Source organism: Mesoplodon bidens (genome assembly GCF_964165515.1).
Source record: "Mesoplodon bidens genome assembly, chromosome: 2".
NCBI classification, from domain to species: domain Eukaryota; kingdom Metazoa; phylum Chordata; class Mammalia; order Artiodactyla; family Ziphiidae; genus Mesoplodon; species Mesoplodon bidens.
Window position 1 is genome coordinate 66,959,614 of NC_138177.1, and position 12,809 is coordinate 66,972,422.

Below are 12,809 nucleotides of genomic sequence, written 5' to 3' on the forward strand. Positions count from 1 at the left end.
AAACTTATTCACCTGTGGTCCAGAATATCAAAAGCTGGATAAAAATTATAAAGCAAAGAATGAGGACCTTAAAAAGTAAATGGTGAAAATCATTAAAATACAAATATAGAGATCAATCTAAATAATTAATTAGAAACATGGTTATGAAATTAATACAGAAGAAAAATATTTTGTGTGGATAACAGTTATTTAACTGACAAGATTTTAATACTCTAAATTAATTAAGATCAGTCAGTAGGTGGAAAGGGTAGAGATTAAAAAAATGGTACTGAATCTCTTCTCATTATGGGTATATTTTTAACCTTTTCCTCCAAACTTTCTACAGTAAGCATGTTATATTTTATCAGCAGAAACAGGCAAGTGTTAAAAATAATAATTAGTACACAAAGTAAATCATCTCAAGTCAGAGAAAATATCAAAGTCTATTTATTGTCTGCCTCCTGCTGTCTCAGGTGCACCCCTACATGCCATCTGCATCTACCTACATGCCACTTGCTAGGGCAGAGCTCAAAAACACAGGAAACTCACCAGCAAGATGCTCTCCCAAGACATCCAGCGGATCGGGAGCACTGCCCGGCCCTGGATTCGGTAGTAGTCACCACTGTACAGGTTTCTGCTCATTCCAAAGTCAGCTATCTTGATGGTATAGTTCTTACCCACTAAGCAGTTTCGTGTGGCCAGATCTCGATGAACAAAATTAAGTGAGGAAAGGTACTTCATGCCAGATGCAATCTGGGTAGCCATAAACTTCAGGTTGACATAACTGAGGAAATATAAAGGAAGAGAGAAAGTAGCCTCTGGAAAGAGGAAGCTGTGAAAGGTACACACCCTATAGTTGGTACCAACAAACTAGGGTTCCAACCTCAATATCCCTTCTCTATTCTTTATGAATCTCTTTGCTTTCCCCTAAAGGGCAGCTGCTTTATTATTCCCTGCATACTAACCTCCCCAACCATTCCAGAACAATGATGAAGTTTAAGGCTCACTGCTCCCCACTTCAGATCCCAGATTAGTCTCATGAACACAGAGAAGAGACAGAGGACCCGGCGTATTTACCTGACAGTGGGTACGTTGCTGAAGGAAGAACTGGGGGGTTCATGGCGGGAAAGGAACTGATTGAGATCTCCATTCTCCATGTACTCAGTGATCATGCAGAGAGGATCGTCAGTGATACACACAGCTAAGAGACGGATGATGTTTGGGTCCTTGAGCCGGGACATGATCTTTATCTCCTTAAGAAAATCATTCCTTTGGAGGACAGAGACATAGATAAACCCAGAGGTTGCCAGAGTTAGAATCAAGAGGGGAAAGAAGACACAGCAAAATCTAGTCCTAACCATTATACTGAGTCTTGTTTCCCTTTGGATAACCTTTGAGAGAACAGAGAACTTGGTACCTGGAAACTGTCTCATTCTACTCATCCTGGAATGCGATGCACCCTTATTCAACTATAATTTGGTGGGGGAAACATGGACCATGACATTCACATTTGCATCCCTATTATCCAACAGAAGGCCTGCCACACAGATAGTGATTAATATTTGCTAAATCAAATATATGTTGCTAAAAACTAGTCTTAAAAATAAAACCTTCAACTGAAAGTCATATCTTAACTGCACTGGGGTCTTTACCTTTTTTAAAAGCCATGGAGGGACTTCCCTGGTGGAGCAGTGGTTAAGAATCTGCCTGCGAACGCAGAGGACACGGGTTCGAACCCTGGTCTGGGAAGATCCCGCATGCTGCGGAGCAACTAAGCCTGTGAGCCACAACTACTGAAGCCTGGGTTCTAGAGCTCACAAGTCACAACTACTGAGCCTGTGTGACACAACTACTGAAGCCTGCGCTCTAGAGCCCATGCTCCACAACAAGAGAAGCCAGCACAACAAAAAGCACACTCACTGCAGCGAAGAGTAGACCCTGCTCGCCGCAACTAGAGAAAGCCCACATGCAGCAACAAAGACCCAATGCAGCAACCCCCAAAAAAGAAAAACAAACAAAAAGCCGTGGAGTCACTCTATAAGTAAAGTGAAGGCACTTTTTATAAAGTGAATAACCACCCTCTGGTTTAATCTGATAATTTTTTTATTTTCTCATACTGGTTTCTTTTAATGCAGGGTGCACCAGCAGTCAGTCACAACACATATTTAGTAGCCTGTTCAAAACAGCTATTTAAAGTTCACGGTGGTAATGCAGCATCATTTCAAAAGAGGTACTCACTTGGCCGAAACTAATAACTTTTTGAATAGATGGTGACAACCACCCTTGAGTCACAAAGTGGGCTATAACCTTCCAAGTAGCAATATTTAGGCTACTGAGGCCACTAGCCCACATTCTCAAAACTATTGAAGCAGACCTGTTATAAGTCTCCTGTGAGTTTCCTAGGAATCCTGGACTGGAAGTCATACTATGTCAATATAAACTCCTTGAAATCAGTGTGGTCCTGACACAACACCTCTCCTCTTTCATTGCCCCTTCAATCTCAAACCTGGCGGGGGGTCCATGGCTTGGGAGAGCTCAGAGCCTAAGCCATCCATCATTGCTAAATTGGAGTGGGCACAGGTGGGACACCCAACGTCACCCAAAAAAAATAATGGGCAAAGGCTTTGTCACATCCCATAGTTTTTTTTCTTTCATCTTGCCACCTTCTCCAATCACATGCTAAGATTAATATCAGGAATATTCTATCTCTCTATGGGACCCAGAGGATGTCCCTTTTCACTCATACTAGTATCCTTAAGATTGAAATTCTCGCAGTTAAAATTCCAAAACCTCCACAGTTCTGTTCCCTTGCCTTTCTTTCTTCTTCATGCTATATCCTGTCAATTGCAAGACTTTTAATAAAACCCTAACACCATTCTTGGAATTTATGATAATTTATGGAATAGGGATCATAAACTTTCTATAAATTTGAATATCAGTGAGACACATCAAACCAACACAAATGGGGAAATACATATGTTACCCAGATGTGCAGATTTCTCTGAGACACATACAACCAGCTTTCAACCAGCATGCCTCTCTGGGTGAGGATTAACTCACCATTACTGTAATGGAAAGGCTGTCAGACAACGGAGTGTGGCTGGAAACTGCAATTTATGTAGTAAAGGATCCAAGAGATTATTAGCCAGTTTGGAAAACTGCTAAAGGACTGTGGATCCTTTTGCTTTGAGGTCCATGGATACTTTTCCAAGTAGAGGTAGCTTCTCATTTGGGGGGTTGCTGGACATAGAAGAAAAGGAGCATAAAAGAGAAAAAAGGGGATGAGAAAGTAAATAGAGATGTGGGGGAAAAAGGAGAATGGGAGAAACTTAGCAAGAAAGATGTGTGTGATTGTGAAAAGTCTGCAAGGGGAGGTAATGACATTCAGGCGTGCGTCTGTGTCTAATGATTGAAGAGGTACGTATTCAGTCTTTAGTGTATGTTGGGGTGTACAGTGCTGTGCAAAGGGGGTTAGGAAGTAAATGTGTAGCATATCCAACAGAAAATGTACATTTGTTTTTGAGAGAGATGAGAATGAAGCTGAGGACTACTGACCCACCAGAAAAATAAAGCACAACAATGGAAATGTGAGGTAGCTCATAGACCTTCCCATCTCAAAAGAAACAAATTGCTCAGAAGTTTCCAGGAGGGTTCCTGATCCTGAAGATGAAACACATAAAGGAAAATTTAAAATGCAGACCACAGACCTGGCATTCTTGTTGGCATCTGCTCGGAGCATTTTCACGGCCACCAGGACAGGCTGGTTGGCACTGACATCTAGGGCAAAATCTTTGTCTTTGAATTTTTCCATTCCCTCCACTTCACAGAGATGAACCTAGACAAAAGTCATCTAGTCTCAGCATCATCATTTCTCCTGAAGATGTCTCAGTACTCTTGCTGGGCATTTCCTGGAGATAAACTAACTCTTACAACTCAGGCAAAATAATCAAAAAGACCAGTAAGAAGATACGTGCAACACATCTTTGACTCAAATAACTGATTTAAGAAAATGGTAAGGTACCCAGCTAATGTGATATGTTACTGCTTTATAAAAGAAATACATTGATTGGAACATTAAATATGTGAATGAATCTATAACATGGTATTTTATTACAGCATAGCCCACTATAAAATGTCATTCGGTATAAATACTTGAACTTTGATTCAAGGAAGTTTAGTTATGGGATCGTGCAAAACATTAGGCAATTTCTTCTCTAAGGTAAGCCCTTAGTATGGGATTAGCATCATCAGGAACCTCTAGGCATTAGTAACTGTATAACAAGCCTGTGTTTTCAACCCAGGAGACAGAATGAGTGTATATAACACCACAAACAGATGCCGTGGACCCTTCTACCTCCACCACCACCAAACCTATGCAAGGTTAAAGCATGCCACCCATGCTGGAAACCAATAACATATTCTTATGAAACCAAATTACATTTGGAATTTAGATGGTGGTTTTGAAGACCTTCTGTTGCCACTTAAATCATTGCTTTGAATTCTCAGAAGGCTCATGTAACTGATGTAAGAGTGAAAAGTCAAATATTACATGCATCACTCTGAGGGCAATTGAGAAGTGTGTTCCTCCTTATCTTGGTTAGTGATTCATTCCCTAGTGGCTGGTTCTGGGACCAAAGGCAGGGGTGAGGTTGTTTTTGACCATTTTACATGTAACTCCAATTAAAAGGGAAAAAACAAAGTGGCTATCCAATAGCAGGATGTTCTTGGACAGTTTATAAAAGATGATCACATCTTATGGGTCCCCACCCTTTGTAACCTGTTGTAAAAATTTTGGAAAATATTGAATGTTTTTCAGAATATCTAAGTCTAGTGACTTTCCTGCTTTAAAAACTCTTATATAGAAATCAGAATTCCCAGGATTTCCACAGCTGTTTGACAAAGATGAGGCTGACCAATACTAGTCTTCTAGAGAACAATGCAAGGAGAGACAAGTGGAGGAGACATTTGGTGTGAATCCACTTTGGATGGGACAGTTTGCTCTACTGACCATTTTTATTCAACCACTTCCTTTGAACTACCAAGGACTGGAGGCCCCACTCAAAGAATCAGCTCACCTCCCCAAACTGGCCTTCTCCCAGCTTCTCCTTGAAAGTTAAGAGTTTCCTGGGGAACTCTTCCACAGCCACATCTTTCCCCGAGAGCAGGTCCATGGTAATGGCAGGCACGGAGTAGGTGTTGCCTCCAGTCACCCCCTGGAGGTTCACAATGTCAGCCTCTGCATAGTGGGGCACACCCTCAGGCCCACTGGGCTGGACTGGCTTCACAATGCCACTGCAGCCTGCGAAGACAAGGACAATGAGTCTCATTCCAAGGGGCCTCTTTGGAGATATCTTCAAGAAAGGAAATCTGAGAGGAGAGCTAAAACATGCCCCCAAGACAGCCTAACCTACACCATGACATTCTTACTTGGAGAATGATTCCTCTGGAGATTCTTTCTTGGGGCCTCCAGAATGTAGGCACCATTTTATCTCTTATCTTCTCCTCATAACTGCGTAATCATTAATAACCTCCTTGGGGCTTCCCTGGTGGCATAGTGGTTGAGAATCTGCCTGCCGATGCAGGGGACACGGGTTCATGCCCCGGTCCAGGAAGATCCCACATGCCGCGGAGCAACTGGGCCCGTGAGCCACAACTACTGAGCCTGCGCGTCTAAAGCCCATGCTCCAAAACAAGAGACACCGCGATAGTGACAGGCCCGCGCACCGCGATGAAGAGTGGCCCCCGCTTGCCACAACTAGAGAAAGCCCTCGCACAGAAACGAAGACCCAACACAGCAAAAATAAATTAATTAATTAATAAACTCCTACCCCAACATCTTCTTTAAAAAAAATAAAAATAAAAAATAACCTCCTTGGTTAATCTTGTGGAATTGTGGTGAAGCGCCAGGAAGGCTCACTCTACTAGTTAGGGTAGGAGTATTAAAGTTTTAGGATTTAATGGCATATTTCCTTAATTTTAAGATATAATCACTGATTTTATTAACCCATTTCAGGGATTAAAAACTGTGATTAAATGTATATGATCTAGCTTAAGACACATCCTAACTTTAAAAAATATTAAAACATGACGGGGGATTTTTAGACTTCAGAAAGTAGGTAGATCACTTTGGTTCAGCCTAGGAAATAAATTACATCCCTATTCTTGCTGTCTCTGTAAAATTCCCGTAGTTCAATACGCTCCTTCAATGTTTGCTTTCCACTGAGTGGTAAATACACATTAGTTTCCTTTCTTCCTTTGGAAGGACTCCCTTGAAAAGCCTCTGCTCTCATGGTTAGTCCAGCTACTTCTCCAATCAGCTCTCCCCTGAACACCATCAGTCCTCTTCCACTGACTGGGGTCATTCCTCAGATGCTGACATTATGGACAGAAAAGCTGCTCTGAGCCTCAGCAATGACCCCAGCATCCCCTCTGATGTCACTCTGCAGCCCTTTTTAAAAGACACTGGAATGTGAATCAATTGGCACTGTTTTACCAAAACAACACTTTATTGAGAAAAGACAAGAAATATTTGCTCTCGTAATAAAATCTTGTATTAGTCAAGTAAATTTTCACCAAAGAGAAATGAACAAAAGTTAAGTAACTCAATTATCTAGGTGACTAAAACCTGGGAATTCTAGGATCTCTTTAGCTTCGTTGTTTTTTCTCCAAGTGAAATTCTAGTCCTGAATTTACCCCTATTGGTGTTTGATGTTGGGTGAGTACCTTATCTGGGCCTTCTCACTTTCCTCCTATGAAAAATGAGAAGGTTGGACTAGTTGGACTGTTTAGGTTCTTCTGGTGTTAACACCTTAGTAACGTATTTTATTTATTAATCTTCTTCTGACATGTGGGTCCCTCCAAACATCTGCTACGTGCAGTAGAAAAGGAGAGATGTCCAGATTCAATTAGGAGCAGCAGTAGACCAAATCTAGAAAGAAAGAGTGGACTTCCCAGGAGAAGGTGGACTTCTCTAGGCTAAAATTAGACTTGGTTGAGTAGGAGCAATAGTGTCACACCTTTATAAATCTTGTCCCTCAATTTTCTGCTCACTGTTTCATCCTCACCTGATTCTTCCTCCCCTGGAGCAAATTCTGGGAGTTTCCGTATCAGCCTGGACGGCTCCTGGTAGTCAGGGCGAAGGGGAAAGATGCGATCATAAGTGGAGTTGGACTCCTGCTCGCTTGGCGATGAGGAGCGGTTATTGTTGAACATACTGGACTCGCTTGGCAGGGAAAGGCTGACTGTCATTTCATCATCCAGCATCCTCCGGGAAGCCTGAAAGAGAAGGACAGGGGAGAAAGGCATGTTGACACAAAAGGGATCATCACTCCTTCCTCTTCTTAAACCCAGCTCTTCCACTCAGATGAAATAACTCTTTAATACTCAAACTCCAGAATCAATGCAAGTGACAGGGGTTCAGTCTGGTTCCACAAGTGCCTGTGTTGTAGAAACTCAGAATCATCTTTCATTTCTTCAAGGCAGAATTTGACTTCCAAATTTCTGCACTGCCAACATTAATTAACTTCCATTGAAACACTTACAAGCCTTTTTCACGTGACACCATTAGAACCTATCAGTAGCCAATCAAAGAATTTCTCAGTCTTACAGTTTTCAATGTTCTGCTAAATAATGGGTTTTCCTGACACCACTCAACTGATTGATTTTGTGTAGGCATAAATTAAAATGCTCTTTAACGCAAAAAATGTGCTGTAACATGACGACTCTGTAGTTCACCTGACCACTCTGGCATTGTAGATTAGGGTAATACCCCCTTGACCCCGCATTTTTACTAACCAAAAATAAAATGGCTACAAAATAAGAAAGGAAAGCCCTAGGTGCTAGGGATACTAACATGAATTATACCTAACACGGGAATAAGAAGAATAAAACAGCTAATTGTTCCGTCATTCTATTTAATATGACCTGCCTGCTCCTTCAAAAGGAAAATCTCATAATCTAAGTATATGTGACAATTTGGATTTAAACACATGAAACGTTCTACTCCAACAAACACACTTTGGGTGCTCAGTGGAGAAACTTAGATGTCTGCTCCATACCCGAGACTGAGAGTTCCTTTGTTGCAGTAATATCCTCAATACTGAGCATGGAGCCCAGCACATAGTAGGTACTCAATAAATATCGGTTGACTCTCTCAAAGAGAAAGTTCTGAGGACACCACTCTAAGTATCCTGCAGATAATACTACAGCATAAGGCTATTTTGAGCAATGTATTTGGAATACATAGGTATGCTTAAGGGTCTTCTACAAAAAAATTCTTTCCCCCAGAAGCAATCCTGTGTCACTCCAGATCATCTTGAGTTATCTTACTCAGGATGTACAGGGACAGAAAGAATTTCTTGAAGGACCAAGTTAAATATTCAAGGGCAAAATTTTTATTCTCCCTTTTACCTGGAGAGTCTCCAATCCAAAATTCTTCTCCCAGCCCATGAATATATTCCAGTGGGACTCAGAAGAAAGACTCAAAGAGTGGTAAATTCTGGCTCAAATAAAGAGAAAAATAGCTCACAGGGAAGAGAACACAGACTCTCCCCCCTCAACTAAAATGCAGTCATAACAGACTGTTCAGTAAGAACACAGCTTCAAGCTGTCCAATGAACCGTCAGACCATCAGCTGCTACCACCACCACTCTTTGCTACCCCACATCGTGGAATTTAGATACCAAGTGTGTTCTAGCATTCTAAAAGACAAAAGGTTTTGATGTTGCCTCATCATGCCACTGAGTGAGCTCTCTGTGGATTCTGCCTTTCAGCCTTCAGTCACTATTTATGGATTGAAAGCTTTAATTTAATTTTTAGACTAATGTTAGAAGTCTCTGTGGGAAGCAAAGAGACCCTCTCTTCTGTGAATATTCCTGACTAAAGTCCTTAAAATAAACCTCAATCATCTCAGAACTTGAATGTGTAACAGATCAGAAGGAATTGCATGCTACTTGTCTGGGTCATTCCTCTCACTTCTCTGATTTCAGCCTCTTCCTCTTGTCCTACTCACAAAGCGTTCAGAAGGTTCCAGTCCATTCTCACAGTGCCCTTTCCCCTCTTCTGGTATGTACTCTACATAGGCACTGGTCTCCTCTGAGATCCCATCCCCAAATACTTAGTCTATAAACACAATCAGCCTATACCCTCCCTCCTGTTCCCTGCCCTCAATGGGCACCTCAAAGCCTCACAGCCCAGAGTATCTATGATCTCTCACAGTCCACATCCATTTGAGCTCATTGACCAGGAACAATGTCCATGACTAAAGGTAGAAACACTTTATCATCAGCAAACCCCAAGAGTATCACACATTTAGCAGCAGTGCCCAGAATTGCTATCTGGTCTAAGACACCAAGAAAAGTCATAGATATTCCATCCGTGGTGAAAGGTATATATTTTAGAAGAAAAGAAGTCAACATATTTCAAGACTGACAATTAGAACAAGCATAGAAAGCAGGATATTAACTGTATGACCTTGAGCACATCACATTTTCTCATGAGCAAAGCAGTTAAATATAACAACTCTGCCCAACTCACAATTATTCAATGAGGTTCAAGTAAAATCAAGGAAAAAGTCTTTGCAGACTGTAAAGTGTTAGACAAATGTAATAAATTATATAGATCATTTGGCCTAGACTAAAAGAATCTGAGGAGGCACTCAGAAGGATGCATAACCATAACTTTCTTTTTTGGGGGCCGTACCACGTGGCATGCAGGATCTTAGTTCCCCATCCATGGGGGAAGCATGTGCCCCCTGCAGTGGAAGCACAGAGTCCTAACCACTGGACTCGCAGGTCCTCCCCAACCATAACTTTCAAGTACAAAAAGAAGTAGGAATAGAATTGTGAGAAACTTGGCTTGGATATTAATGAAGCAGCACAGGAAAGGATGGAGCAGCTTCCTACCCCCTGATTGTCCTGCACTTCCTCACCTTCTCCAGCATTTTCTGCCAGAACTGCCTCCAGAGGATGATGACAATGATAGCCAGGAGGATGAAGATTATGGCCACTAAGCAGCCAATCAGGATTCTAGTGTTGCTGTCATCAACCTTAAGCATTGGATCTGTAACCAGGAAAAGAAGGACGAAGAATGTTATCATCTCAAGGGGCAAGGAAAAGCATAAAGGCTTGGACTAGAGAAAAGAAGGCAGAACCTATTCCTTCAGGATAATTCCACAAGATGCCACTTAACACTTGGTCTTGCTACTCTTGTATTACTGTGCTCCTATATCCTACAGTCCTCATCCATGGGACAGTAGCTTCCTCTTCCTCATGTATTAGACTGGATAATGGAGAGGTTTTCCATTCCTCCCAAAATTTTGCTCCCTTTATACCATGGCCCCTAATCACACCTCATGAAAAACAGGTGAAGAATCAGTTTCACTCTTCATTGAGACATGCCAAGGCAGCTGAGAGTCCTCTTTGGAGACACTTGATCACGTGTTTCCCAGATTGCTGACTTATACAGCCAGTGACTGTTTGAAGCAATGCATACACTTTTCCATATTTCTCTCCAATTGGAGAGACTAGCTTTTTGTTCCATTCATTCATTGAGATCCCTACAATGGGTCTCACCTAGAAATATCCCTTTCCCTGTTTTTGCTCCAAGCTTCCCAAACTTCTAAGAAGCAGTTGGAACAGCTCCAGACTCTGCCTCAGCAGAAGAATCACATGGACCAGCAGGGAAGAGAGTGAGGTTGGGCCTTTAACTTTGGAGGTGGTCTGTCTTATCTTTCCAGAGATACTCTTCATTGAAAGCCACCTGGTATCAAGCCTGCTACACAGTCAAGCCTTTGCAAATCTCCACCCTTCTTCATCCTCCAGGAGGTCCCTTCAACTTAATTTTTATAACCAGGAAGCATACATACCATAGGTTGTGGGTGCCACAGGCGATGTGGGCAGGGCTCCAGAGTTGTTGTACATAGCAGCATCTGTCACAAAACAAGGGTGAGTCAGAGCTGGGGAGAAGACAGCTCGGTAGTGGTTTTTCTGAAGGCAGGTTGTAAGCTAGCACTTTGTGAAATTGATTTACTGTGTTGCTAAAAGCCTTTCTTAGAAATGAAATCATATAATATATTAAGTAAAAAATATCGCCATTCATCTAAATAGTAAGGGCAACTTTTCTTTTGTAAAAATTTTGTTTCAATTATTACCTACTAAGTGTCATGGTACAAAAAAGTTAAAGAGAGTGATCAGAGGGCTGTGACCACACATTATCATAAATCATGCATAGGAAGTGAGATCCAAATTCAACAAAATGTAGAGAGAATACAATGGGTAAGTAGACATAGGACAGACATAGGGTTAAGATGTGATTTCCCTTCAAGGAAATTACGGTGTTTTACAAAAGAGTTTTCACTGTGCCTCATAGTCCTAGCTCTTTAATTTATAAATTAAGCCTTCTTCCTTAGAAATAAATTAGAGTATCATTTACAGTGATGTTGAAGCTTCTAGGACTAGCTCCCAAAAGTTTATTTGACAGATTGATGTTGGTAACTAAATTTTCCCTCTGACTTGTCTAATCAAGGGGGTCAAGAATTAGAATATGCAAAGACTATCAGTAATAATAAATAATAATTAGTCAGCAATAATAAGTTATTGGAGTTTTTGTTACAGTAGCCCACCCTACTCCAAATAATATACTCCTGCCTCAGTCTGATTTGGATTTACTTCTTCTTTGGCTCCGTAGTACCCAGTGTCTATATCATTTAGTACATACCACAGTGTCTCATATTTTAAGTTTACTCATCCATCTTCTATGAAATATTGGGCACCTTTAGGCCAAGGACATTGTCTTATTTGTCATTGTAACCTAATAACTAAGACAGTGCATGGTACATAGTAGATGCTCAATAATGTTTTATGCATGCATGCACACATGTTCATTGTAAGTAGTATATGGTATAAAGAGGAAGTAACAGTGAAGGAGATATACAAGGAACAATCAGATAAGTGCTGTAAAGTCAGACCCTTAAGACTGAGATTCAAGACAGTATCTAAAAGGACTCTGGTCAGTAGAATAAAAAAGAAGAGATTCTCAGGAAGAAACTGTATTGAATTAAGTAATTATATTCCTCTTTGAGATGTACCATTGACCCTTGAACAATGTGCAGGTTAGGGGCACTGAGTACTCTGCGCAGTGAAAAATCTGCATATAACTTAAAATCAGCCCTCCATATACATGGTTCTTCCATATCCAAGGTTCTGCATCCATGGATTCAACCAACTGTGGATCGTGTAGTATTGTAGTATTTACTATGGGAAAAATTCCATATATAGATAGACCCATGCAGTTCAAACCCATGTTGTTCACGGGTCAACTGTACATATATGATACTTAGTGACTTCTATTTTGAATAAGAGATGAATATTTCTCTAAGTCAGGTAAAGAATCCTGTCATAAGATTTAAATCCTCAGAGAGGGAACTTCCCTGGGGCACAGTGGATGAGACTCCGCACTCCCAATGCAGGGGGCCTGGGTTTAATCCCTGGTCAGGGAACTAGATCCCGCATGCATGCTGCAACTAAGAGTTCGCATGCCGCAACTAAGGAACACATGTACTGCAACCAAGGAGCTGGGGAGCCACCACTAAGAAGCCTGCAAGCTGCAACTAAGGAGCCCGCCTGCTGCAACTAAGACCCAGAGCAACCAAATAAGTAAATTTTTAAAAAATCCTTTTTTTTAACACATCTCTAAAAATGTGTCCTCTTTAATGTTAGTGAGGATGAAAACCAAAATAAAATCTATTAGATACCACTGAAGGTTGCTAGAGCATTGACCCATTACTCTGTAAATTGATGAAAAAATTATGTATGCTGCCCTTCCAACATGAA

The 12,809-nt window shown here is 41.2% G+C and overlaps 1 protein-coding gene across 4 annotated transcripts in view; it reads right to left on the reverse strand.

The window, feature by feature from the left end:
* The window catches only part of DDR2 (discoidin domain receptor tyrosine kinase 2), a 151,011-nt gene that overhangs the window by 5,668 nt on the left and 132,534 nt on the right, over positions 1–12,809 (reverse strand). For all 4 annotated transcript variants that reach the window (XM_081223781.1, XM_081223780.1, XM_081223779.1 and 1 more), the window contains 7 exons: positions 10,844–10,906; positions 9,908–10,038; positions 7,044–7,254; positions 5,055–5,278; positions 3,687–3,814; positions 1,057–1,248; positions 529–763 (listed from right to left, as the gene is read on the reverse strand). In XM_081223781.1, the coding sequence (XP_081079907.1) occupies positions 529–763; positions 1,057–1,248; positions 3,687–3,814; positions 5,055–5,278; positions 7,044–7,254; positions 9,908–10,038; positions 10,844–10,906 (1,184 nt within the window). The remainder of the gene's footprint in view (positions 1–528; positions 764–1,056; positions 1,249–3,686; positions 3,815–5,054; positions 5,279–7,043; positions 7,255–9,907; positions 10,039–10,843; positions 10,907–12,809) is intronic.